The sequence below is a fragment of the Anabrus simplex genome, chromosome 7 (assembly GCF_040414725.1).
Source record: "Anabrus simplex isolate iqAnaSimp1 chromosome 7, ASM4041472v1, whole genome shotgun sequence".
Taxonomy (NCBI): Eukaryota; Metazoa; Arthropoda; class Insecta; order Orthoptera; family Tettigoniidae; genus Anabrus; species Anabrus simplex.
In genome coordinates this window covers 215172919-215199741 of record NC_090271.1, presented here as the reverse complement: position 1 = coordinate 215199741, position 26823 = coordinate 215172919, and the positions used below count along the sequence as shown (strand labels likewise).

General features: G+C 38.4%; 1 protein-coding gene across 1 annotated transcript in view; it reads right to left on the bottom strand.

Moving 5' to 3' along the window:
* Nucleotides 1-26823, bottom strand: part of LOC136877780 (calpain-B-like) — a gene marked incomplete at its 5' end in the record, with an annotated part of 257610 nt that overhangs the window by 40057 nt on the left and 190730 nt on the right. The window contains 1 exon segment of the mRNA XM_068228743.1: nucleotides 19514-19649. Within this exon segment, the coding sequence (XP_068084844.1) occupies nucleotides 19514-19649 (136 nt within the window).

Here is a 26823-nt window from a genome sequence, read left to right as displayed (position 1 = left end):
TGCTGAGAGTTTCAGGTCAACATATTTTTTCAAATTCAGCCTGTCCATCACAGAATCCAGATACTTCTTTCTCGACCTTCCTCTTCTCTTCTTACCCAGAACTTTTCCTTCCAGCATAGGCGTGAGGAATGTGTTATGTCGAAGTGTGTGGCCAAAGAATTTGGTTTTCCTCTTTTCTACAGTGTTGATCAGTTCCCTTGTTTTGTTTTTTTTCCTTAAGGACCCTATTATTTGACTTTTTCTCTGTCCAACTAATTTTCAGCATCCTCCTCCATATCCACATTTCCATTGCTTCCAGGCATTTTTTATCCTGTTTTGCTAAGACCCATGTTTCACACCCATACAACAAAACACTCCACACAAACATTTTGGCAAATTATTTTCTAATTTTAATGTTAATGTTCCTGCTTGTCAAAAGCTGTTTCTTGTTACTGAAGGATTGTTTAGCTAGAGCAATCCTCCTCCTGATTTCTGTGGTGCACCTGTTGTCCTGAGTAATAATGCTTCCCAAGTAGCAAAACTGACTTATTTGTTGTACATTTTCATCGTCTACCTTAATGTTTATTGGTATTTCCTCAGTTGATTTCTTGACAACTAATACTTTTGTTTTCGAGGTGTTCAGTTTCAAATTTGATTCTTGTAGTGTTGATGTTAAAACTCATAGCATTTTACTTATTTCCCTCTCTGAATCTGCAATTAATGCAATGTCATCAGCAAACCTTATATAGTGGATTTGTTGTCTGTTAATTTTGATTCCTTTGGATTTTTGCTTAAGTTTTGATATCACCTCCTCAATGAACATGTTGAACAAAAATGGAGATAGTGCACAACCTTGACTCACTCCCATTCTAATGGATGCTGTTTTAACATTACCATTGATTTCTATTGTTATGCTTTGATTTTTATACAGGAGTAAAATGAGTCTTCTGTCCCTCCAGTCCAGTCCTATATTCTTCATGTTCCTAAAGCTTGTTTCCAGTTTACTTTGTCAAAGGCTTTCTCTATATCCACAAATTCAATGTATGTTTTCCTGTTAACACTCAGTCTTCTTTCTAGGATAGCTCTTAATGCTAGAAAAGCTTCGCTTGTTCCCTTCCCTGTTGTACAACCAAACTGATCTTGCGATGTATATTGTTCAATTTTCTTTTTAATCCTGTTCTTAATTACGTTAAGCAGTATTTTGGATGCGTGCGATAGCATTATTAGTGTTCTATAGTTGGAACAGTCAGTAGCATTTCCTACCTTTGGTGAGGTAACTGTCCTAAATTTATTAAAGTCTCCAGGAATTTTGCCATTGTAATAGCATCTTGCAATGATATTATACAATTCTTCTAGCATTCTGCGATATCTTCACTATCGATAAGTAGTTGCCCATTCTTATCCTTTATAACTGAACTTCTTGTTTTGGGTTTATATTGGAGTGATTTGATCATGCCATATGCTCTATCTGTTCTTCCTCCTATTATATCATTCTCTAAAGTCTGTGTAATTTCCTTCATCCATACTTCTTTTGCCTCCCTACATTTTGTCACAATGAGATTGTTTTTCTGTACTGATCTTGGCTTAATGCTGTGTTTATCTTCCTATACTGGTTTCGTTTCTGAATGAGGTCTAATATCTCTTCAGTAACCCATGGTTTTCTTGGCTCTAGTCTTCTATTACCATACCTATCTCAGAGATTCCTTGTTTCATCATTTTCCAGTCCATCTCACAATTATTATATTCCATGAGTGCATTTGTATCCTCTGCATATTTCTGTTTAATTTGTTTGTTTTGCAATCTGTTTAAATCCCATCTGACTTTCTTCCTTCTGATTATCTTTTTAAGTCTGAAATTGCATTTTGTCATCACAAGTGTATGATCACTGTCCACTTCAGCGCCAGGATAGCTGTGGCTTGATTTGATTTCTATACCTAGCTTTAACTAATATGAAATCAATTTGGTACCTTTGCATGTCCCCGGAACTTTTCCAGATGAAATAGATAAACAAAAAATTTTAATATTGGGCCTTCAAGAAATGAGAAACACTATGGAAGAATCTTTTGAATCACAAGGTTCCAGAATTTATAATGGGATACCTAACCAAGGAGTTATAAATCAATGTCCCCTATTTGGAACAAAATTTATAGTGAATTTAAATATAATAGATTCTATAACTGATATTCAAGCAATATCATCAAGAATTACAACTCTGACCTTTAAAACAACAAACAAAATTTATACTACCAGTATAATAAATGCCCATGTTCCTACTAACAAAAATAATTTTCTAATCCAAACAAAGGAATAAGTGGATAAATTTTGTAATCTCCTTGAACACATAATAAACAAAATAAATAAAAGTAATGTTAACATTTTATTAGGAGACTTTACTGGCCAAATTAGCATATTCCATTTGAGCAAGCTGGAATTAGACCTGGATGAGGATGTGACGAACAGATTTTAGCACCAGTTACCCATACTGAAAGTGGATTTGAGAACAAAATGGTAAGCATGGGTGTCTTCTTAGATCTGACAGCTGCATATGACACCATGAGGCAAGATAAGCTCCTTCTCAAATTTATCAGCATCATCCCTTGCCTGAAACTCTCCACATTACTCAGTAACATGCTCAGTAATAGGTACTTTCAGATTTTTTCACAAAACTCCAGAAGTAAAGTACATAAGATAAATGGTGGACTTCCTCAAGGCTCTGTATTGGCCCCTCTACTATACAACCTGTACTCTATGACCTCCCAGTAACAAAATCCAGAAAATTCATCTACGCAGATGACATCGCATTGGTCGTCCAACACCAATGCTTCGATGAGTCTGAGTCGATGCTTACATCAGACTTAAAGATTCTAGATGGTTACTTTCGTCAGAACAACCTTAGATCAAACCCTCAGAAAACTGTTGTGTCTACTTTCCACTTGCAGAATAGAAGTGCTGGGTACAAACCAACCATACCATTCAGAGGAGAGAATCTACTGTATTGTAGCAATCCAAAATACCTGGGAGTCATCCTGGACAGGTCCTTGACCTACAAGAATCACCTCTGTAATGTGTGAGCCAAGATCAAGACCAGGAATAACATCATTTAAAAGCTGGCGGGTACATCCTGGGGTGCTAATGCTCAAATCCTGAGACCCACTGCTCTTGCCCTTTCTTATTCTGTCGCTGAATATTGCTGCTCAACTTGGCTTAACAGTGCTCACACTGGACTAGTAGACACCCAGCTGAACCAAGCAATGCATACCATTACAGGGTGCATAGACCAACTAACACACACTGGCTTCCCACGTACCACATACTAAGCCACATACCACCTCCATCCCTAAGAAGATCACAGTCACTGCTTAACTTATGGAAGAAAATAGAAAACAATCCTCACCTCCCTATTCATTCTGACATAGCAGCTTCTCCAGCTGAACAACTGAAATCCAGACACCCTTCTTGGCCTACTGCAATGAGTCTACAGGACACCTCCTTTAATATATCGGATGCCTGGAAAGAACAATGAAAACAACAATCCTCGTTACCACATCATCACATCATTGAGAATCCCTGCAAGTGCCCAGATGGAGTTTTCTTTCCCAGATGGCAGTAGAGGATGCTGAACTGAATTAGGACTGGCCAAGGTAGATGTGGATCTACTCTCTTCAAATGGTGATGGAAGACATCACTGCAATGTGACTGAGGAGAAGAGGAGCAGACAGTGGATCACATTGCATTTGAGTGTCCTTTGCGTGCTTATAGAGGCTCTATAGAGGACTTACACTGTGTCTCAAGCGAAGCTCTTTTCTGGCTTTCAGATTTTGATATGGAACTTTAGTTATGAACTTGAGATGGTTGTTGTAAATATTGTATTCATCATACACTAAATAATAAATAATGCCCAACTAGGAAGGGGAAAATAAATAGAGATACACTGTAACTGGAAAATAAGCTCCACATAAATTTACAAACAAGAATGGCCAAAGACTTGTCGAACTTTGCAGAGAGCATATAGTTTTATTTGTATGAACATATTTCAAAAGGAAATCCAACAAACTTAAAACTTGGAAGCATCCACACCAGTTTATAAAAAATGACAAATACATGGATGTTACACAAATAATAAAATTGACAAATGACTTTGAAGAACTGATCCTGTTCGAAAAAAAAAAAAAAAAAAAAATCTGAAATTTTAGCTCCATTGAATCCTCATAAAAAACATGTCTGGTGAACAACAGATTGGGATGGAATTCATAAGGAGAGACATCAGGCATGGTTAAAGTTCCAAACCCATTAAACAGAAGAAAATGCTATAAACCTAAAAAAATATCAGGAAGAAATTCTAACAAAATATTAGAAGAACTGAGAGAGAATTTCATAAGGATATAATAAATTCTATAGAAGTTAATTATTGTAACACCAATTGTAGACACTATTATAAAATTTTTGAAAGACAACTACAGAAATATGCCCTTTCTACATTAATGATGAAAGATGAAGATGGAAAAATGGCACATTGTAATAGTGAAAAATGCTGAGATTATGGCAAAAGAATTCAGTAAACTTTTGAATTGTGAAGAACCTAAGGAACTATTACAAATTAATACAAATACCCCAATAAAAAACAAATTTAATAACACAGACACTCCAAAATTTCAAGAATTAGAAAAAGCACTCAAAGAACTTAGAAACAATAAGGCATGCAAAGAAGACCAGATTTTTGAACAGATGTGGAAATCTTCAAGTAACATGGTTGGATTTCCTTACACATGTCTTCAACAAAAATTTGGATTACTGAACAATTTCTGGAACACTGGACAATGGCCTTAATACACCCTCTTCACAAAAAAGGAGATAAGAGTAATTATAGAGGATCACCTATCTTGGACTGCACATACAGGGTCTCTCTTATAAACCCAGACTGTCCAGTGGTGTTTCTACTCTCTGAACCTAAGCAGCTATACGGGAGGCGTGTGCATAGTTTTTGACCTTGCGAGGAGTATGCACGTGTTCAACCTAGCATCAATAGCCGGTGTCTGAATCTCAGCTGTTAACATGGTGAGACAGTTATCATTGCAACACCATATTTTCATATGTAAAAGTTATTATAAGTACGAGTCGGCTTGACAGGGACACAATGAATTTGTTCAGCAATTTTCTGGTGAAGTGCCACCTTCATAGACAAAGATTCACGTAGTTGAAAATCAATTTGAAACTACTGACTCGGTCCTCGATAAAAAAAAATGTGTGCACATGAACAGTTTTAACAGAGGTAAAGCTAGATGACATTGATGCGAATCTTGAATGGTCACTGAATAAATCACTCACAAAATTAGCACAAGTAGGGTTTTGGTTTCTTCTGCACACAGAGCTGCAAAGCTGTTACACATCAAACTGTACAGGTTTACATGGGCCCATTGTTTAAAACCTGCCGATCCAGCCACAAGAGTGAGATACTGTGAGTGGAATCTTGCATCACTGAATGATCATTTATTCGACCCACAGCTTGTGTTCTTTTCGGATGCGGCCTGGTCTCATCTTCATGGTCATGTGAACAGTCATAACTCTCGCTATTGGTGGGCAGAAAATCCTAATGGTGTTTATAAGTCCCTCATTATGAAGGATGACACTTCCAACATCTTTTATAAGGTAAGATTTCATATAAGATTGTATAAATGCTTAAAGCAGGGCGGCCGCGCACAATGTCAGTTTGGCTGAGGCAGCTGCTGTAGCGCAGAGTACAAACACCGTGCGCTCGGTCTGGGTTTACAAGAAAGACCCTGTATAAGATTTTTCCCAACATATTATATGGAAAGGTAAACGATAAACTAGAACAAAAGTTAGGAGAATACCAGGGAGGCTTTAGACCCTGGAGAAGTCGGACTGAACAGATTATCACTATAAAATTAATGATGGCCTACTGCAGTAAATAAAAAAAAGGCCTGTAGTAAAAACATATGTTGACTTTAAGAAAGCATGTGATTCTATATATAGACCTTCAATTTTAAAACAAATTATGGAATTTGAGACTCCATCCAAAATTAATCATACTGATAGAACTTACTTTAACTAATACCAAATCAAAAGTAAAGTTTAGAGGAGAAGTTTCTGAACCAAATTTGATTAAAACATTTAGGACAAGGAGACTGTTAATCACCTGTACTATTTAATTGTGCATTAGAGTGTACAAGTAGAGGATGTTATAAGGTCAACCTGATGACCATAAAAATTGGAACCTCCAAGCAAAATTTTTTAAACTGTTTAGGATTTGCTGATGACCTTGCTCCATTGTCCAGCAGTGTTCAGGAAACTTGACACCAAATTCAACCTCTACAAAAAGTGACATGAAAAATAGGTGTTAGAATAAAAGTGAAATCAAGCTTACAGATCCACCACTGGTAAATAAAATAACAATTGATGGATAAGAAATCAAAATTGTTGATAAAGTTAAGTATCCAGGAGCATATATAACTTATAATCTTAAAAAGTTTGGCATAGTAAAATAAATTAACCCTAGAATGGTAGCGCTCACCTCTGTGACGAAGATGTAATACACTTCAGCTTCCCCCAATTCTTCCTTTTATTCTATCCGCACTTACGTCTGGCAGTGCCTTGTGCAATGTTTAGCCTGCTTCCTGCTAGCTGAGAGAGTAGACGGAAAGTTGAGGTAAGTATCGTCAAATACAGTAGAGACAATACGCGACACTCAGCGAGATATCAAGGGACAGCTATTAGAGCTCTCTCTAGCGGATTGACCTGAGAACTACTGATTCTGTCATAAGAGCACGTGTATTTGTGTGCGAAGTTTTTGGTGTTATTTATGTGTTTTCAGTGAGTTGACATAATTAAATAGTAGCGTGTGTCATTCCTTAGTATCTCCTCTCAACATGAGGGGAAAGGTATGTGCTGTGTTTGGCTGCAGTAACTATGAAGTAGAGAAGAATGCACGGTCTTTCTTCCATTCCCCTCGTGACAAGAAAATGTAAGTAATATTGTGTTTGCATATATATTCTTCCAGTGACAAAAAGATTTTTATAGTATTTCATAATCTTCTGACCTGCTCGACCCATATTTCAACTAGTTTAAAATATAATATGCATATTTTATTGTATAGTGCAGCAGTTAACCTTCAATACCGATGAGTTATTGTAGGTGTGATCTGTAGGTTTGATTTAATTCAGGAAAATACATATGCATATGAGTGTGGCTGGTTGTGTTCCAAGTTACCCCATTTGGAATGCCGTCATGCATTGTCAAGCACTGAAGAAAATATGAGTGATTTAATAAATGTACATATTTTGTTGAAACAATATGATGATGCAAATTTGCTTTACCCTAATGTAATGGCATTATGGCAAGTATTGCTTATAGGGAAAGTTTGAATGTTTTTGAGGCTAAATTTATAGATTTTCTTTCTGTTAGTAGGCTTCAAGTTAAAAGGAATATTGTCCAGCTCTTAAATGTAAATTCATTGAATCATGTGTGTGAGGAATGTGCCGATATTTTTGTTGACAAGTGATGTAATATGATGATACAATGCTTTTAAAGGAGAAAAAAGAAAAATCTAGCCGTGAACATTCAGGCAGGAATTCTAAAGCTAAGAAAGTAATGCATAAATGAAAGATCAAGCCCTTTCATAGCAGTCCATTTCACATCTTGATTATACGTCTAATTTCAGTCTTTAAATAATAACCTGTTAAATAATTCTTCATTCATTTATCCAGAATTTGTTTAGCAACTTTGAAGTTAACATCTTAGTAACACTTTCTTTCTAGACATAATTTATTTATCCATTTCTGTATATACATTTCCATTGATATTGGAATTTAGTGTGAATTTTCAGGTCAAGCCACTAGGAGTGCCACTTGCGACTTGTCTCCCATTTTAACAAGGTTAAATCCGGAAGTGTCACGTATTGTCTCTATTGTATTTGGCATTGTTTAGGATCAGTTTTTAAAATTGTAGTCATCGACGATATGATACGAACATTTCATCTCCAAAACGAACTGCTACTAAGGATCATTATGTATTATTAATGAATCGGTATGTGCATTTTGTCAAAAATGAGTTATGGCTAAAACAAATGGTTTATTACATCGATCTGTAATGAAAGGGTGTTTGTCCCATATGCCCAGGCAAAGGTATGAGTTGCTAGCGTTAAGTGATATCTGCAAGAAGAGCTTCAGTCCCGGAATAAAGCCCTTTCTGTATAGCACAACGAACACACACTATCCACTATAAACTAATATGTTTGTGACAATGTCGCAGTCATTGTCGATACTAATGATTTGATGTAACAGCTGGATGTTGCATATCATGTAATGGTAAAAACAGTGATATAGTGGAATTTTCATAATAGATTGACTATTGTTTGTTCAAAATTGTCAAATTAATATGGACAGAAGTAGAAAAAAAAAAGGAAAGAATGATCGGAGTGTGTGGAAAAGAAATAAAATAAAAGCAGGAAGGTTAAAAGGGAAAAAATATATAAACTACAAAGGCAAAGAAATTGCAGAAAGGGAAACTGGTCCCACATGTGGGTAAGTTTTAGTATCTGTTTCATTCTGTTATTTATATATTTCTGTTTACAAAAATGACCCCCGCCCCTTTTGTAGATGAAAGAATAAGTGTTACCCTATTTCGCTTTAATAAATTTCAGTCACGTTTAGGTTATGTTTCATTTTAATGCTTTATTCTCTTCAAGTGACAAGGAATAACAAATAATTGAATATTCATTCTAACCAATTAATTTTAATGTAAATGCTATCACGTTTCTGATTACATTTCTGTTTTACAGTTGTAGAATGCAGTGCTTTCAGTCCTTGTTGGACACAGATAAAGATGGAATCCTGGTACTATTTTATGACTTGAAGTCCAAGAATGAGCAGGACATTTTCCTTCAGGATTTGATAGACGTTCTTTCTGTACAACGTCACCACAAAAGAAAGGAAGATAGTGATCGAAAAAATTCCAGTTCATTCAAATATCATGTGCTAACGGGATAAGCCCAGTAGACAAATGAGGTCAGAACAGAAGCATAAATGCTCTTTCCAGTGAAACGTTGGCTCTTATTTGACAGCATGTGGAATCATTTCCAACAGAGGAAAGCTATCACTCAGGCAAGTTCATTAAGTACCTGGATTCAAACCTGAATGTCAAAACAATCAAGGAGAAACACCCTACTCTCAAAATAGCCTATTGTACCTTTCATAGATATTTTATCCAGTATTCGGGAGATAGTGGGTTCGAACTCCACTGTCAGCAGCCCTGAAAATGGTTTTCCATGGTTTCCCATTTTCACACCAGGCAAATGCCGGTGCTGTACCTTAATTAAGGCTACGGCCGCTTTCTTCCCACTCCTAGCAATTTCCTGTCCCATCATCGCCTTAAGACCTATCTGTGTCGGTGCGACGTAAAGCAACTTGCAAAAAAAAAAAAGCTTTCGGTCGACCGCAAGTGGATTCATGCTGCGTTTTTGAGGAGCTTAGTCTGAAACTTTAGAATCTTCATCTCAATGAAACTGCGAAGCATGTAGCTGCTGCAGAACTACTTGTTCAAAGGAACCGAAGCAAGAAATTCTATCAGGAATTAACAAATGAATCCCAAGATGCCGAACAAGAAAGGAAAGTGTTAGCAATAAGTTATGATTACCTGCAGAACAACCGACTGTCTATCTTTGACAGCTAAGTGTCAGTATTTTTGTATACATAATATTAAAAACAACACAGCAAAACTGTATATCTACCACGAGGGTGAAGGAAGAGAAGGACCCAATGAGTTTTGTTCGCTCCTGTATGATTATCTGAAGGATTTTCCCCCATTTGCATCATCATATTGTTTCAACAAAATATGTACATTTTCAGACAATTGCGGGGATCAAAATAAAAATCATGCTTTATCCAGATATTTGCTTGCCTTGATGGACACAGGGAAGTTCAGAGAGGTTTTACACTTCTTTCCAATATGTGGACATTCATATCCTCCATGTGACCGTGATTTCAGTATGATAAAAAGAAACCTTAGATGCTATGATCATGTTTATACAATCCATGAGCTTACTAATGTGATTCTTGCCAGTAGCACGAAGTTTTAAGTTCACTGTCAAAGAAGTATGCGCTAATGGTATTGTAGACTTCAAGGGCTGGTGGCTGATTTATTATAAAAATACTACCATTTCAGTGGAGTCAAAGTCAAAAGACGTCCCAAGAGATCATAAAGTTCAATTCAACATCAGTAACATCCACTTTCTGAAGTATGAAGCAAGAAAGCCTGGCCAAATAACAGGCCTGGTAAAAAGTACATTCTGGCTGTCATTTCCCAAAAAGTTGACTTCAGTTTTACCCCAAGCTAAAGCTTATCCTGATGGCAAAGTACCCATTAAACCAGCAAAAGTAGAGGATCTCAGAAAGGTATTACCATACAGTACATATCCAGTGAGAGTGAGCAATTTTACAGAGAAATTTTGGATTGGCTGACCAGCAAGACAAGAGAGAACTTCACTGAGATGATACTTGGAAAGATAACAATAACAGACATTTGGACATTATATATTTTTCATAATTAAATTCACTTATTCTGTAAAATACATGGATATTGAAATTTGTAATTGTTTGACAGATTAAAAGTGTTTTGAGAGCTTCAAAATATAATATAATAATTTTAATGCAAGTTGCTCTATGCAGAAAGGGCTTCAGTTAAAATATTTTTTACTAAAAAATTGGGGAACGGGGATACAGTAAACATAATCACTACCATCATACATCAGGATAACACTGATTGACATCATCTACTTGAAGTTGTTTCCTTTAAGAATCATCAGACGAAGATATACAGTTTTTTGTTATTTGCCAAAATTTTAACTTTTGTGACTGAATATTTTTGCATATAGCGAATCTAATTACATAAAGTGGAATATTTTGCTTAGTAGTTGTGTAGAAATATACATTGGTATTCTGTATTGTACTGTATCACCAGATCACAGTCCAAATAGCATCATTTCATATTATCAGAATATTTGAATATAGCACCATGCAGAGCATGAACTCCATGCTTTAGGAGGAAGTGATCTCGTAGCGCAAGCTCCAGTCCTTGCGATTACTTGTGGAGGCCCTGAATGGGAAGTAGGCTTTATTTCAAACTTTCTCGTGAAGACCCCTTAGACAGCATTACCATGTCAGGGAGAGTAAGAGAAAGGAGATCATGACAGGGTGACAGAGAGGTTTGAATTTGTCATGTGAAGTGAGTGGTGCTAACTACATGTAGCCAAATATGGGCACTCCAGGCCTGGCAGCAAGCTATTAGATCAAGTTATTTCCATATGAGTGCCAGTTACATCACTTGTTGAACACTAAAACATATTGATTTAATTTATGGAGAACTATGTGCACCATTGCAGTGACAAGCAAGCAACTTAATGGTTTCCTCACTCAAATTCAAATGGCCATTGACAAGACGCAGCTGGTACACAAAGAGAGTCTGTATAGAGAACGGGGATACACTGACCCTAACGGACATGGGGACTTACTTTAAAGGGAAACCAGCCGAGGAAGCTTGAGGCTTGTGACTGAAAGACCGGTGTGGAGTATGTGTCACTCATATGGAATCTTGAGACAATGTGCCTATAACATAGTGCCTTAAACAAAGCAATTGCAGAGAGTTAACTAAGAAATAAACTAGCTCGCCTGAGCGTGTACTGTGAGTAGGTGATATCTGAACTAGATCAAGTTCGTCATTCAACGTCCGCAGCTCTAGGATGTGCTAACCCTACAACGTAGCCCTTCATGGTATGCTGAGGCAATGGCGGAGGATGTCAGATGAGTTAAACTGCAATTTAATCATGATTTATAGTTGTAGACTCGACTCAGGACCTTTTCATGTTATATTTATTTACACTGTTTACACCCCCATTAGAGCACAAAATCAACCTTATACAATAAAATCTTCAAAAAATAAGAACAAAAAAATAAGTTCATTTTTTAAAACTTTATCATTTCTTCTTTTCTCAGAACTTCTTCAATCTAGATGATCTTACAGCCTGTTCTTCTGCTGATATAACATACTGCTTATGTTTTGATGTTTTAAGTGATAGTTTTGTATATGCGTTGTTTAGAATCTTCTTCTCTTCTCTATTTTCAATTTGCTCTGTAGTAATTTTCAATTCATCCAAATCCATTTGTATTTCTTTAAACCAAGTGCTTTTTGTTTTACTATTCCAAAAGAAATCAAAAAGCTGTTTTAGGAGTCCAAAATTTGGCAAATGGTATGTGTGTCCAAAAACATCAATTCTCCGTTTTATCATCTAGTCAATAATTGATTCACTTTCCTTGTATATTACTGAATTGTTCTTGTTTTAATAATGTAAATATTTAATTACGTATATTTCTATGCCTTAAGCATGTTTATTTCAAGTGTAGATTATTTAATTTAACTTGGGGCTGACGGTACATGCCAGCCACATGTTTTATTAGTTTTGCCTAATATGGTATGAGGGTAATGATAGTTCAATACTTTGTTATGTGTTTTGTATGTGGTTTTCTTATGTACCATTTTGGACACTAGAGTTGTAATGATGTCATTGTCTTCAGATAGATTTGGAGGTCCGCTCACCTCTAGAATTTTGAATGGGCAACCCGGTACTGAATACCAGATAGTTAATACTGTCACGATGTGCATGATTTGCATGGAGCATGTTTTTCAGATTGGAAGAAGACCAGTGAGATATTTCCATGATTGTAAATAAGCGAGGATCTTTTAGAATCATATGTAACAGACTGACCCATAGCCGAGTATGAGATTAGAACCCAGAGAGTGTATATGCGAGCTCAGAAAGAGCCCAGATATGTATATTCGAGATGTGAGGCCAGAAAGAGCCCAGATATGTGTGTATTACTGCCATGAGATATTAGTGGAATTAGCAGTGAGAAGGCTTAGATATGGGCTGAGAGTGAGGCAAGATTCAAAACTGTATGTTCTAGATGCGAGGCACCAGAAGTGCTAATGATTGTAGCCTATCCTCCAGAGAGAGGCAAGGTATGTGTGAAGTACGGGTTACTGTGAGCCCTGATGTGGCGCATTATGTGACACCATTTTATGGAATGCAAAGGGGGCCACTTTCTTTATCAATGTGATGGTAGTTGAATCTTGTTCCATAAGCCATGTGGAATAAGGTTTAGTGAGGAACGCAGGTACTGGGCCACAGGGGTCTGTTTGCATTTAGAGCTACCTCCGCTGGTCACTTTCTCCTACAGTTCAGCTGATATTGCCAATTCTAGCCGGCAAACACTTGCAACATGCGCAGTATACAGCTGGTGATATCCAGAGCCATAGAGGTCTCATGTTCAAGACCAGAATATCAGATGGCATACATTGTATTTGTTTTTTCTCTTTCAGGAAATGTTTTATTACACCTTGTATGTTTGTTTTGTACATTTAATGTCCCTTGTTATTGTGTGCAACATTGTGTAATTAGGTTGCAGCACAAGCTGGATTTTTGGTTGGGAGGTTCCAGCCTCTTCAACTTATCTGGGTGGATTCCATTATATTAAATTCAGTGTTCTTTTGGGGGTATATGTGTCAGTCCCAAGTTATTGTTTTATTTGTTTACTGACTAGATCAGATTTGTTTAACCAGGCTGAGACATTGAGTCGATAATTAGAAGTCAGCCACTGAGACGATTAAGATCGAGGCTTTGTGCCACCCATATATTTAACTCATCCCTACACCCTGTAAAATACAATTATACCACCGTATTTCTACATGCGACATTTGTAATTTGGCTTTGAGACCCGTGTTTCGATTAATATCCTGTGACGACGATTTCTTTGTAAATTTTTGTAAATTCGACGATGTTATTTAGTATTTTGGGAATTTATCATAATTATAATGTTATTTTGTTAATAAATTTGTTCCAACCATTATTTCCACAACTTCTCATTTACAAAATATGTATTCTGGAACCTGTCCTATTGATTTAAGTTAATTTTAGATAGAGTTTGCGACCCATTTATTTTCCCTAAATGATCCACCCAGCTTCTCCGCTGAGCTAGGCAAAAATATGGGGGCAGGGAAAGGTACAATATCTATATTTTTTAGATTTTTTATATATGGTTAATAGTCTGAAATGGATGGATATTCTCGTTGAATCTTCCGATGATGAAGGAGAGATCGACTATGTTGAACAACTTAATTGAAATAATAAATAAGGTTGTTCAACCTATTCAATACAAATAAATACAAAATGTAGTGTTATGTTCCTGTTTAATTATAAGTGGAATCGGTACCGGTTTCAACCCCAATCCGGGTCATCATCAGCCGAATAAAACGCAAAAAACAATGCATATGTAAGAAAGAAAATAAAAGATCAAGTTCCCACAAAAAACAGTTGAAAAGGCAATGTAAAACAATGGGGATAGGCGCTGTAAAATTCAGAAGAAGTAGAAGGTCACTTAAAAGAAGCAAGGCACAATCTTCTGAGCAGCAGCATAGCACACGTAAAGTTCAACATTGTCTCATAATGTTTACGAGAAGCGGAGAACAGTTAGATGAGTCAGCTTGCATACACTATTAGGCGCGAAGTCATAACACAATCCAACAAATAAGAAGATCCAAAATTGTGCAGAAGCCAAAGACGAGTAGCTCAATTGAAGTAAATTGGCAGCTCCCGAAGATCAGCGCGATGTATTCAATGTCAGCACTGTGCTCTCAAACGCCGACGGAACTTGAATAGATTAATGATCCAGTACTTGCTTCGGTCGCGGAAATGTACATATACATGTAATACAATTCAATATAATTGAAATATGTAACTAGATCTTGTAGATTTTTTAGAACAGTTGATGATTTTGAAGAAGATGACAGTGACCTAGATCCGGACTTTATACGCGATGAACAGTAGTTTGATACAGAGGAAGATGAAAATGAAATGGCGTATGGCTTTTAGTGCCGAGAGTGTCCGAGGACAAGTTCGGCTCACCAGATTAAGGTCTTTTGAATTGATGCCTGTAGGCAACCTGCAAGTCATGATGAGGATGAAATGATGATGAAAATGACAAATACATCTAGCCCCCATGCCAGCGGAATTAACCAATTATCGTTAAAATTCCCGACCTTGCTGGGAATTGAACCTGGGATCCCTGTGACCAAAGGCCAGCACGCTAATGATTTAGCCAAGCAGCTGGACACAGAGGAAGATGAAGATAACATCATTATGACCAACAATAGAACTGAATAGTGTCTCATGTACTATTATTCATTGTCTATTATAAAATGTTATGTTTAAATTTTATATTGCTCCTCAGCTCCTACTGGTATATCTCACGAAATCTAGACTTGGCGAGTTGGCTGTGTGGTTAGGGGTATGCTGCTGTGAGCTTGCATCCGGGACATAGTGGGTTCGAATCCCACTGTTGGCAGCCCTGAAGATGGTTTTCCGTGGTTTCCCATTTTCACACCAGGCAAATGCTGGGGCTGTACCTTAATTAAGGCCATGGCTGCTTCCTTCCAACTCCTAGCCTTTTCCTATCCCATCGTCGCCATAAGACCTATCTGTGTTGGTGCGATGTAAAAGCCACTACCAAAAACCCCCCCACCTAAATCTGAGATGTACCTACTTGTAATTATAATTTAGTCATATCAAATGAAAAATACAACATATCAGATGAGGCCTGGTTTCATCTTAATGATCGTGTGAACAGTCATAACTCTCGCTATTGGTATGCAGAAAAACCTAATGGTGTTTATGAAGTCCCTCATTACAATACAGACTTTAACAATTATTATTTAAACCCTCTTAAATTGACAATGGAAAAACAATGCATAAAAACTAGTAAAAGTGTAAGAGTCATTGCCCCAATGAAACGCTGCCGATAACAACATTGCAAATAGTGTTACCATTCTAGGGTTAAACAAAGCAAATTATATTACCAAGACTGCATACAACAGTATTCTGGGACAAATATTTCAGGTTCCCTATGGGAATCAACATCTATATCATCTGATGGCCAGGCAGACATCAATTTTTGAAAATGGGACATCTCTCATAGTGCATTGGCACTGCCGGTGGCTCCAAGTAGCCTACGCAGTGGCCTCCACGGTATGCACTAGCCATGTGTCTTGGTAGGTATGCTATTTATCAACTGATGAGCCCAACTTAGCACACTGGGGTGAAACGGTGGCAACCAGGAATGAGTTAGCTGGAAAATTTACAATAAAGCTTATTGACTTATCGATAGCAACAAAATGAAGACATTATAAAACAGTCACACAGCCAGAAACAACTTATGCTAGTGAAACCATTTTAAAAACTGCTAATACAGCTGAAATAGACAAAGTACTTAAGACAGAAAGAAGAAGAATTAGAACATGCATGAATGAACAACACCGGTATCAAGTTAATGGACAATGGAGAACAGCATCAAATAAAACAGTTTGTAAGGAAATTGAATCAATATTGAGCACAATTAGGAAGAAATGTAAGTTAGGTCATTCTTTTGACATCTTAACAGAACCACCTGACACCAGAATTAGCAGAAGAATATTTGCAGAATTATGGAATAGCAAGACCAAGATTAAATGGATTCAGGAAATTGAGGATTATCTTTAAAACACAAAAGACAAAATTAAGATAATTCAAGACACACAAACCAGGCTACAGACCAAGATCAATATGAGGTCTAATGTGAGGGTGTTTTTGACTGAAAAAAAGAAGGCAGCATCTCTCGAAATATTGGATTGATAGGAAATAAAAAAAATCCTTTGTATAATTGACTAGAGTGGTCCACTGTAGGAACTAAATAAATAAATAAATAAACTAATGAATAATTAAATGAATAAAAAATAAATATTATTACTGTTGTACTGTATTTTAAATTATTTTGAATGATAATAATCGTATGGCCTCAGCTACCATGTGCAGACATTTTAATTTGACACCATCTGGCTGTCTGCTTGTCAATTTCGACGTTCTGTTTTACTCTAGGCCTACTAGATGGCAGAGAGGGTAAACCAAATATCTTTTGGGCATTTGTGACTGAGATTTAATTAATTCTGTCGGATAAACAACGAAATATGTTACCAGAGATCCTTTACGTGCCAACATGGAGTGTCAAATGAACTTTTTTCAACCCTTCAAAAATCTGACTGCCTCTGCCAGGGTTGAACGTGCTATCTTGGGATCTGGAGGCCGACTCTCTACCACTGATCCACAGAGGCATCATCTACTATTTCTTTCTCTCTGATGCATCTGTGACAGAGGTTTCCATCATGAGTTCTGCCTGGAAGTGTTTGTACTGTAGAAACATTTGATGTCATCTTGATTGCCTCCTGCCATTTACTACAAGAAAGTCCTTGGTGATACCTAGTCCAGTTGTTGGATGGAGTGTACTCTTTATAGACCTCTACATCAATCCCCTTCTGAGGCAGAGAGCACCAAAATGTCACTTTATGACTTCATAGTGTGGCAGATATCCCTTAAATGTGGAAGGCCACTACCCCTATTGGAGAGTCTGTTTATAGCTGTGATGTTGAGGGTTTGAATACAGTGTGCAGTTTCAGATGACAGATCATGAATGCTTAAAATGTAGCTGTTACTGGCTCAGTGAAGAGCAGTGTATGCTCTTATTTGTTACACATGCACTTTCCAGGTTGCTTTAAAAAGTCTTAAGCTTTAGAATCTTAAATCAGAATACAGGGCACTATCGGGAGTATCTGTACATAACTGTAAGATTTCCTTCAAGGAGCTTTTTACCATTGTCAGTGGCTTTCAGGAAGTTAAGTTATTTCAGCAGTCTGAAAAGCATATGCGTGAGTAGTGCTGACTGCTTTGTTAAAACAATGAACTTTTGATCTGCCTTTAACAAAGGTGAGGTTGTTAGTACATCTAACTTGTAGTGCAAGAGTTTTAAAGAAGAAGTTGCATCGAAGGTGAGTGTATTGCTAAACGTAACACCAAGATATTTTACTTCTTTTCAGTCTTTAATATAACTAATCTGAAGTCCGGCTCCATGGCTAAATGGTTAGCGTGCTGGCCTTTGGTCACACGGGTCACAGGTTTGATTCCTGGCAGAGTTGGAAATTTTAACCATAATTGCTTCTCAAGAATGAAATCTGTGGCCATGTTATACAATGCTGGCAATAATGGTGATCCCTGTTTAAGTACTCTTAACAAATGAATTGGCTTTGTCTTGCCTTTAGTTGTTTCAGTCTGTGTTTTATTTTCAGTCTGTAAGTTGATGATGAGTTCTTTCAGTTTGGCATTGCCTGTGTTAGATTTAGATGCTGATGTCTGATGTAGCCGAAAAGGCTTTTGATATGTCTAGAAAGATCGCAGTCACTTCTTACTTATCTGTCTTTGCTGTCTTGAGGAGTCTTCTAAGAAAATAAGTATTTATAAGGCAGCCTGGCTAGTTGTTAAAGCCTCTTTGGTGTTTGTTGAAAGTTACAAAGGAATGGAAATGTTGATCTAAAATCCTTTCAGAAACAAGTCTAATTAATGAACGGATTGTTACTGGTTAAGCAGACCCAGCCAACAGCTGGAAACTGCAGATGATGATGATGATGATGATGATTGTTATTGGTCTTCAGTTTGACAGATATTCAGCATCACCTTTTCTATGTATCAACATGGTTCTAGCTGATTTTGGACACTGGGGTATTTTGCCTGTTAAAAGTAATAGAGTCACAATGATTGCTATGATTTTGCATACTGTGTCATCCCTTACGACTCATCCTAGAACACGGTCAGGGCCAGGAGCAGTATCTACTGCAATTTGACATGTTGTTACTGAAATTTCTTCTTTTGAGACTGTGTAACTGTATGTTTCATTTAGCTCTACATGGTCTACTTCACTGATATTGGAGCAGTAATCATTCCTTATATTTGAATTGTAAAAAATCAGAGTAAGTAGCAATTATTTTTGGAAATATCGATCTTGCAAGATCCAAATTTTGGATCCAGTACCCTATGTATGGCTTTCCTTCTCTGATTATAGAACTGAAATTGAGAAAGCTGACAGTCATATGGTATTTACATTTTGAAAATTTATTAATTTTTTCATTTTTGTTGACATTTTGTCTTGGTTGCACGTTGGGGATTCGAGAATTTGCTGTGTGTTTTAACTTGACGTCTGAGATGTTGATTTCTTGTCGCTTCATAATATTGTATGTTGGTTTAGCAACCACATATTAGGTCAGTTCAGATAAATAACATAAATGCAGGTTTTATATAAATACAATCATACTTTCTAGTATAGAGCAATAAGCATAGCAACTGAAATATATTTGAGAAGGATCTGCAATTAATTGCAATAAATTTATAAAGGCAAAAAAATAATTCATGGCCTTCATTGATAACATAATCTAATTGAGAGTCTACTGTAATTGTTGAATAATATTAATTGATAAGTACCGGTAATGTAGTTAATGGTAAATGAACAGCTATATGATTATGGTGTTAATCTGAACATACTACAATTATGATTATGATGTCTACTAATTTCTGTACAAGATATTTTCTTTATCATTATATTTAGTAAGAATATACCTTTTCTCATAGCTAAATCCAATAATTTCTTCAGCTCTTCCCATTCAACTTCTTTGTTTTCTTCAACAAGCTGATGGAATAATTGTCTTGCATCATCTACTTCCAACTTTTCCTTGAGTTCAGATGCAACTGGAATCTGTAAATGACACACACAGTATAATGACAAACATTCCAACTACTGTAATATTCAGTTTGCTGGTCCAAAGTGATCAAGAAACCATATTAATTGTACCGGGCAGTACATCTCCATGCCACTCCTTCAAATATTGCGCCAATTTAAACTCCTCTACAGGAGAAGTTTGGAACCTTGAAAACTGAACTAATTCTACTATTTCTTAAAAGATGTCACTACGGTAAATGGTGTAATTTTGAAGTGTTCTGAACTGTGTCTATTTCGATTTGTGTTTGTTTATTCCGTATCAAGAAGTGTGGACATTCTCTTCTAGATGTCTCTACAGAGAAAAACCTAGGATTACGCACTCTGTTGCAAAGTAATGAACTTTCTTGAAGAAGTTTTGTGTTCATAAATTTTTGACCTTACTAAATTTTGTTCTGTGGTTTGTGGGTTGGCAACATTAATCATTTCTACCCGCTTGTTTTGAATTTAGCCAATCCCGAATTTCTCTAATTCATTTTTGACCAATAACGTATGTCGTCTCTGATATGGATATGTTGCTTTAAGCTGTCCAATAAAGTTGGGGGGGGGTGTGTGTGTGTGTACTCATTCTTGAAAGGTCTCGAATGTTCCACGAGGGTATTTAAACTGCTGATTTTCTTGTCTGGGTGCCACTTCATCGACATCTTGCTTAGTGTGTGATTATGTAGCAGGGGGCGGGAAGCGCCTCTTTCTTCGGGCAGCAGTTCATCCACAAGGTAATGGCCGTTTAATAACTTTATTTCTTGCTAGCTCAGCAGTTTAACCCTCGGGGCAGGTTCGAAACTTTTCTCATGTAACCTATCTTTAAAATGTAATAGACATTTGGTAAAAATTCCGTCTTTTTAACTACAAATTGGGATAGAGAGTGCCTAACCCTCTCAAGCTCCCACTCATATCGTTTTGGGGTGACTACGTTTTCATAACCGTTTTTCTTCTCTTTGTAATGTAATAAAGTTTTCGTATCATGTCACCTCCTTAGTATGGGATTAGCCCTTGCGTAAGTGGCTTAGTGCCAAGTAGGTTTTAAAAGTGTATTAGGAGTGCAAGTTTCGCCTCCATTCTATTTTGTATTATGGGCCAGTAACTCAACCTGATGTTTTATTTTCCTCATGTAAAGGCCCTGTAGGTTGGGTATCAAATACCCCTGTTTCTTGGTGTGCCTTAAGGACAGATAGAAATGAAGTTTGTTGTAGCCTTTGATAGGCTTGTAACATTGAGAGCGGGTCTGCTTTTTTTCTTAACACTGTAATTAGGAGCAAGTTCTCCTTGTACTTAGGGGTTTTATGCCCTTCAGCAATGGTAGTTGTGAGCTGAGAGCTCAGGAATTATACTTGGGGCTTGAAGCCCAGATTTTGGTAATAACCCCCGAAATCTTGTAATTTCTTTGTACCTGATTTTGGCTTGTTGCTGACTTGTTATTTGTTGAGTTTTGAAAGTCTATATGAAAATTGTTAAACTTTGTTGTCTGTTGAAAATATAACCTTTGTCAAAGTTTTAAATTAACTTTAATTCTGTAGTTGAGACCTATTCCAGCCAGCACCTTCTTTAGCCTCTGCTGTTCCACCAAAACTCCGTAACAAGTGGTAGCAGAGCGTGGTTGAATGGGTCTCAATTTAGCCCCTTTTGACGGCTAAACATTGCTTTTCATTCAAACTCTAACAATTTTCTCAGTCGCTGGGATTTTTTTTAATTTTTCAAAATTTTTCGGCCATCATGTCTGGCTCTCGCGAGGTCCTCCATCCTTTCTATTTACGTAAGGAGGAATTACTTTATGAACTATCTATTAGAAACGTTCAATCTGGAGGCATGGTTGCGGTGGATGCCAATAAACTTAAAGATTCCCTTCATTTGCCTATTACCACCCCAACGTTGGGAGAGAAAGAAATTGACGACGCTCTCTGCACGATCAATGACAATACTACTGAGCTAGCATCTGTAATTAGTTTTTTTGAAGAAGGGAATCCATCCCCTAATCAACTTAAACGTGTGCAAGCTCGACTGTTTCATTTTTATAATAGGCTTAATGATCTATTGTCTCTCAAGGTGAGTGACATTCAGGGAAAGGAGGCTAGTGCCCTCATTGAAAACATTTCTAAATTGTCCAGTACTGTCGGTCAATTGCTATCGGGGTAACGACTCCCAAAACTAACCTGCTCATGGCGGTAAACACTGTTAGCGAGGAAACTTCTTCCAAAGGGGAAGAAAATAGAACAGCTGGGGTTACTCAAAAGACTCCTGCTCATCTAGAAACCGGCCCTGATCGTCGGTTCTCAATTCCGCCCTTCTTTTTGAATAATGCTTCCTCCGAGCCTCCGTCACCCCCTAGGCAGTTACTTACTATGTCACCTGGGTTCAGTAGTTTGCCTCATCCATTAGCCATGTTACTTAGGGGTATTTCTAAGTTTTCGGTCAACTCTTCCAGTGATGTAATTTCTTTTTTGAGATTTTTGGTCGAATTTCAGGATCATGCTCTAGTGTTTTCCCTCTCTGCTTCGCAAATTCTTCAAATTATATATCCATATGCCATAGGGGTCCTCTTGGACAAGATTGTTAGGGCAATAGCTGAACAGTCATCGATTGAAGACTTTCATGCACACCTCCTCGCAAATTTCATTCCTGCACGTGCGAGGTCATCTCTGATTCAGAAATACTATTATCGAGTACAGAGACTGGATGAAAATCTTGCGGATTTCATACAAGACATCAAATTCTATACTAGGGTGTTTGCTCTTCATTTTCCAGAAGATCAAATTATTCATGCTATTGTGGAAGGAATATCACCATCCTATAGGTCATATCTGTGTTTTGCGGCGTGCCCACAAACCTTTTCCGAGCTAGAAGCATTGGCTGTGTCAGCCGAAGGGGTTAGGTATGCAGACACACTACGTGTCGCGAGGGAGCCCCCTCCGTCATCGAGTAACTTTCGGCCTACACCTCGCCGAACCATCACTGCCCGTAAATGTTATGCTTGTGGGTCGCCTGACCATCACCGGAACAAGTATCCATCAATTAAATCTAGTGGGACAAGGAATGGAGCAGGGTCATCCCAAGGCTGTTTTAAATGCGGCACCTTTTCCCATATTGCCAAGAACTGCCCTAATGCTAACAGCACCCCCTCCTGCTCAACTTCGGGTGCAACCTCCACCAACAAGCATAAGTGACTAGTGGCTCCGACTGAGTCGGCAGGTTCATCTTTCCTAGGCTCAGCCCAGGTTAAATCCGGCGAAAGATCGGGGAAATGTCAGTCTTCTAATTTATCATTTGAAGGCCCTAAGGAATGTCTAAGGATTGCAGCGGATTCCCCCGCACCAGTACCTTTCCTTAAAATTGAGGTTAATAATGAGCCTGTAACTGCTCTTTTAGATTCTGGCAGTGTTTGTTCTTTTATTTCGGCTGAATGGTATTCGAAATTGAAATCTGTTTGTAAACTTCCTGACTATTGCTCGTCTTTGGTTCAATATGTTTCAGCTAATTCTTCTCCATTAGAAATTTTAGGCTCCTTAAATGCCAAAATTCATATTTCTATATTTACTTGGAAAGTTAAATTGTTTGTGGCAAAGCACTCGTCTTGCCCCATTATATTGGGAGCCGACTTCATGTCCCGTACCAGTCTAGTGCTTGATCTTCAGAGCAAGTCATGCACATTCAAATTTGCTTCTAATTGTAAAATCCCTTTACTTAAATGTAGTTCTGTGTCATGTTCATCTATTTCGCCTACCCAGGATGAGATGTTGTTAGATCTTGGACATCTACCTGAGGAGCAGGCTGATAGTATTCGTAAGTTGTGTCAGTCATTTCCAGAGGTGTTTTCTGATAATCTTAGTGTTACTGACCTAATTGAATACAAGATTGAGGTTACGGATTCGATTCCAGTCTGGTTTCCGCCTTATAGGCTGTCTCCTCCTCAAATGAAAGCCTTGAAGGGAATCATAGATCAGATGCTGAAGGATGGTATTATTCGGCCCTCTAAGTCGGCGTATTCTTCGCCTATATTCCTAGTCCCGAAACCCCAAGGTGGCTTCAGGCCTGTGACTGATTATAAGGCTCTCAATCGGAAGGTGGTGTTACAATCTGTGCCCCTTCCTGACCTTCATTCTTGCTTTTCCTGGTTTCGTAAAGCTAAGTTCTTCACCATCTTGGACCTCAACCAGGCTTATAACCAGATACCGTTAGCAGAGGAATCCAAGCACCTGACAGCGTTTGCCACGGATTGGAATTTCTTTCAGGCTCCCCACGGGAGCAGCTGTGCTTACGAGACTGCTAGACAGGGTCTTCTCCGACATCAAATTTGAGTACGTGTACCACTATCTCGATGATGTCGTCATATTTTCGGAGACCTTCGAAGAACATTTAGATCATCCGAAAGAAGTTCTTAGTCGCCTTCGTAAGGCTGGGTTAACGGTGAAGTTGTCCAAAGTTGCCTTCGCTAAGCCTTACATGTCATTCCTAGGGCATATTGTATCGCCCGATGGTGTCGCAGTGGATCATTCCAGAACACAGGCCATCCGTGATTTCAAACCTCCCAAGGACATCAAAGGTATTGCCACGTTCATTGGTATGGTGAATTTCTTCAGGAAATTTATTCCAAATTTCACCAATAGAGCGGCGTTCTTGAACTTACTTCATAGGAAAGGCGTCAAATTTGAGTGGGGACCTTCTCAACAAGCCGCTTTTGAAGATCTCAAACTAGCTCTGTGTAATGCCCCTGTTCTTGCAATGCCGGATTTCTCAAAGAAATTCATTGTCCAAACCGATGCGTCATCGTCGGCAGTGGCTGCGGTCCTTCTTCAAGAGACCGAACTAGGGAGGCGACCCATCGCCTATGCATCTAGGACTCTTTCGGCTCAAGAAGCCAAGTATTCCATCTATGAACTTGAGGGTTTGGCTGTCTTGTTTGCGCTAGAAAAGTTCCGCCTTTATCTGGAACATGTCAAGTTCGACTTGGAGACTGATAACCAAGCCGTAAGTTGGGTCTTAGGTAGGCCGGGTCGCACTGGTCGTATAGCCCGGTGGGCTATCCGAATTTCTGCCTTCCAATTTGATGTTAGGCATATAAGAGGTACTGAAAATGTTGTGGCAGACGGACTAAGCCGTATGTTTTCGAATGATGTAGAGCCCCTTGAACAGGTTCATAGTTCTTCACCTCCCGAGTCCATACTACCTGAGGTTAATGTCATTTTGACTGATGCTCTCATGTTATTTAGGGATATTGAAAAATATCAACATGAAGATCCAGTGCTGGCTCCCATTATGGAAACCCTTTCTTCTGGGGAACATGTTGTCCCTTATGTATTGAGGAATGGTGTTCTATGTTTCCCGTTGGGGCATGATAAGATGATGAAAGTAGTGGTTCCAGCTGTTCTGGTGTCCATGATCTTCAAGTACTATCATGAGACCCCATTGGGGGGGCATTTAGGCATCTTCAAAACTCGTGAAAAGATCCGTGAAAGGTTCATCTGGAAAGGTATGGACGGTGAAATTCGTGAACTAGTAAAGGCTTGTAAATCTTGCTTGCTTAGTAAACCCACCATGTCCACCAAGGTAGGCCTATTGTCTTCTCATCAAGCATCGCGCCCAATGGAACGTCTGTATATCAACTACGTCGGACCCTTTCCCCAGTCAAAGGGGAATGCCAATAAATTCATCCTAGTGTGTGTAGATGGCTTCACTAGATTTTCTTGGGTATTTCCAACTAAGCTGGCTACTGCTCAGTCCACTATTTCTTGTTTAAATTCCATTTTTGCTTCTTTTGGTCCGTGTCAATATATTGTGTCCGAAAAGCTAAAGCTTTCACTTCCAATCTTTTCCGTTAATTCTGTTTTGATCTAGCCATCTCGCACGTAACAACCTCTGCATACTATCCTCAACCATCTCTGGATGAACGGGTCAATCGTAATCTGAGGTCGGCTCTTATTGCCTATCATCATGAAGATCATTCTAGGTGGGAGACGTGTCTGCATTGGTTAGCTTTTGCTTTGAATTCGGCGGTTCATGAATCTCATAAATTTACTCAGCTTCTTTGATGTTCAAGTTTGTTCCAAACACGCCGCTCTCTAACCTTTGGTCTCTGAGTGATATTCTACCTGAGACAATAGATCCTGATAACATTAAAGATCTTTGGAAGAAGGCTAAGGCCAATTTTAAAGTGTCTCATGAAAAGGTTAGGGAAAGATATGATCGTGGACGGAGACCCACCTATTTGAAGGTAGGCGACCAGGTTATGGTCAAGAATTTTGTTCCGGCAGGCAAGCTTGCCCCCAGATTTCATGGGCCGTGTATTATTCTCGATTTCCTCACACCCGTTGCCTTATTACTAAGCAATCCAGCCACCGAGAGGATATTTAGGGTTAACCTGTCGCAGGTGAAACCTGTGTAATTTCAGTGCTAACTTGCTCCATATAATTTTGAAAGAAATCTGAAGGTTATATTTTTGGTTTCATTTTGAGGCCTTCTGCCCTTTGAATTATGTTCTTTGTTTTTAAATATTCATTGTACAACCTCCCCTGCCAGTTAAACTGCTGTCCTGTCCACCTAGGCCATTACCAAGCTCCCGTCTCCTGCTCAAACACACCAGTGGCTTTATCAGGAAAACCAAATGGCACGCCACTGACCCCTCATCCTTAACTACATGACCGTACCCTAAATACATTGTCTCCAACAACATCTTTCTGCCGCCGAGATATTACTGTTTCAGTGCCCCCGCAACTGTGCGGCGCCATACCGCCATTGAGGTGGGGTACGGGCCCACCCTACTCCAGTGAGGCCAACCAGTGTACGGCGAGCCGGAGCCCTCCTCCCGGCCAAGGCTGATGTGTGGCGCACCACCTGCAAACTGCCCACGGTCTGTGAACAATCGCCGCGTGTGCGGCGTGCTTCACCTCCACTACCCCTCTCATACTAGCGGGAGAGGTGTATCTCAGGGTACTTGAGGGGTCCGAGCGGCCTCCTCTGGACACAAGCAGCGGCGGCTGGTCTGGCTGTCAAAGTAATCTGCAACTAATGTACTTACGCAGCTACATGGACATTCCATATCCTCAATTACTACGTTCTTGGATTCAACATCAACATCTGGTGGACTTAGAATTTTTTTTTTTCCCTTTTCTTCTTCAAAGAATTAAAGTTTTCCTTTGGAATTCAACTACTACAACCATAG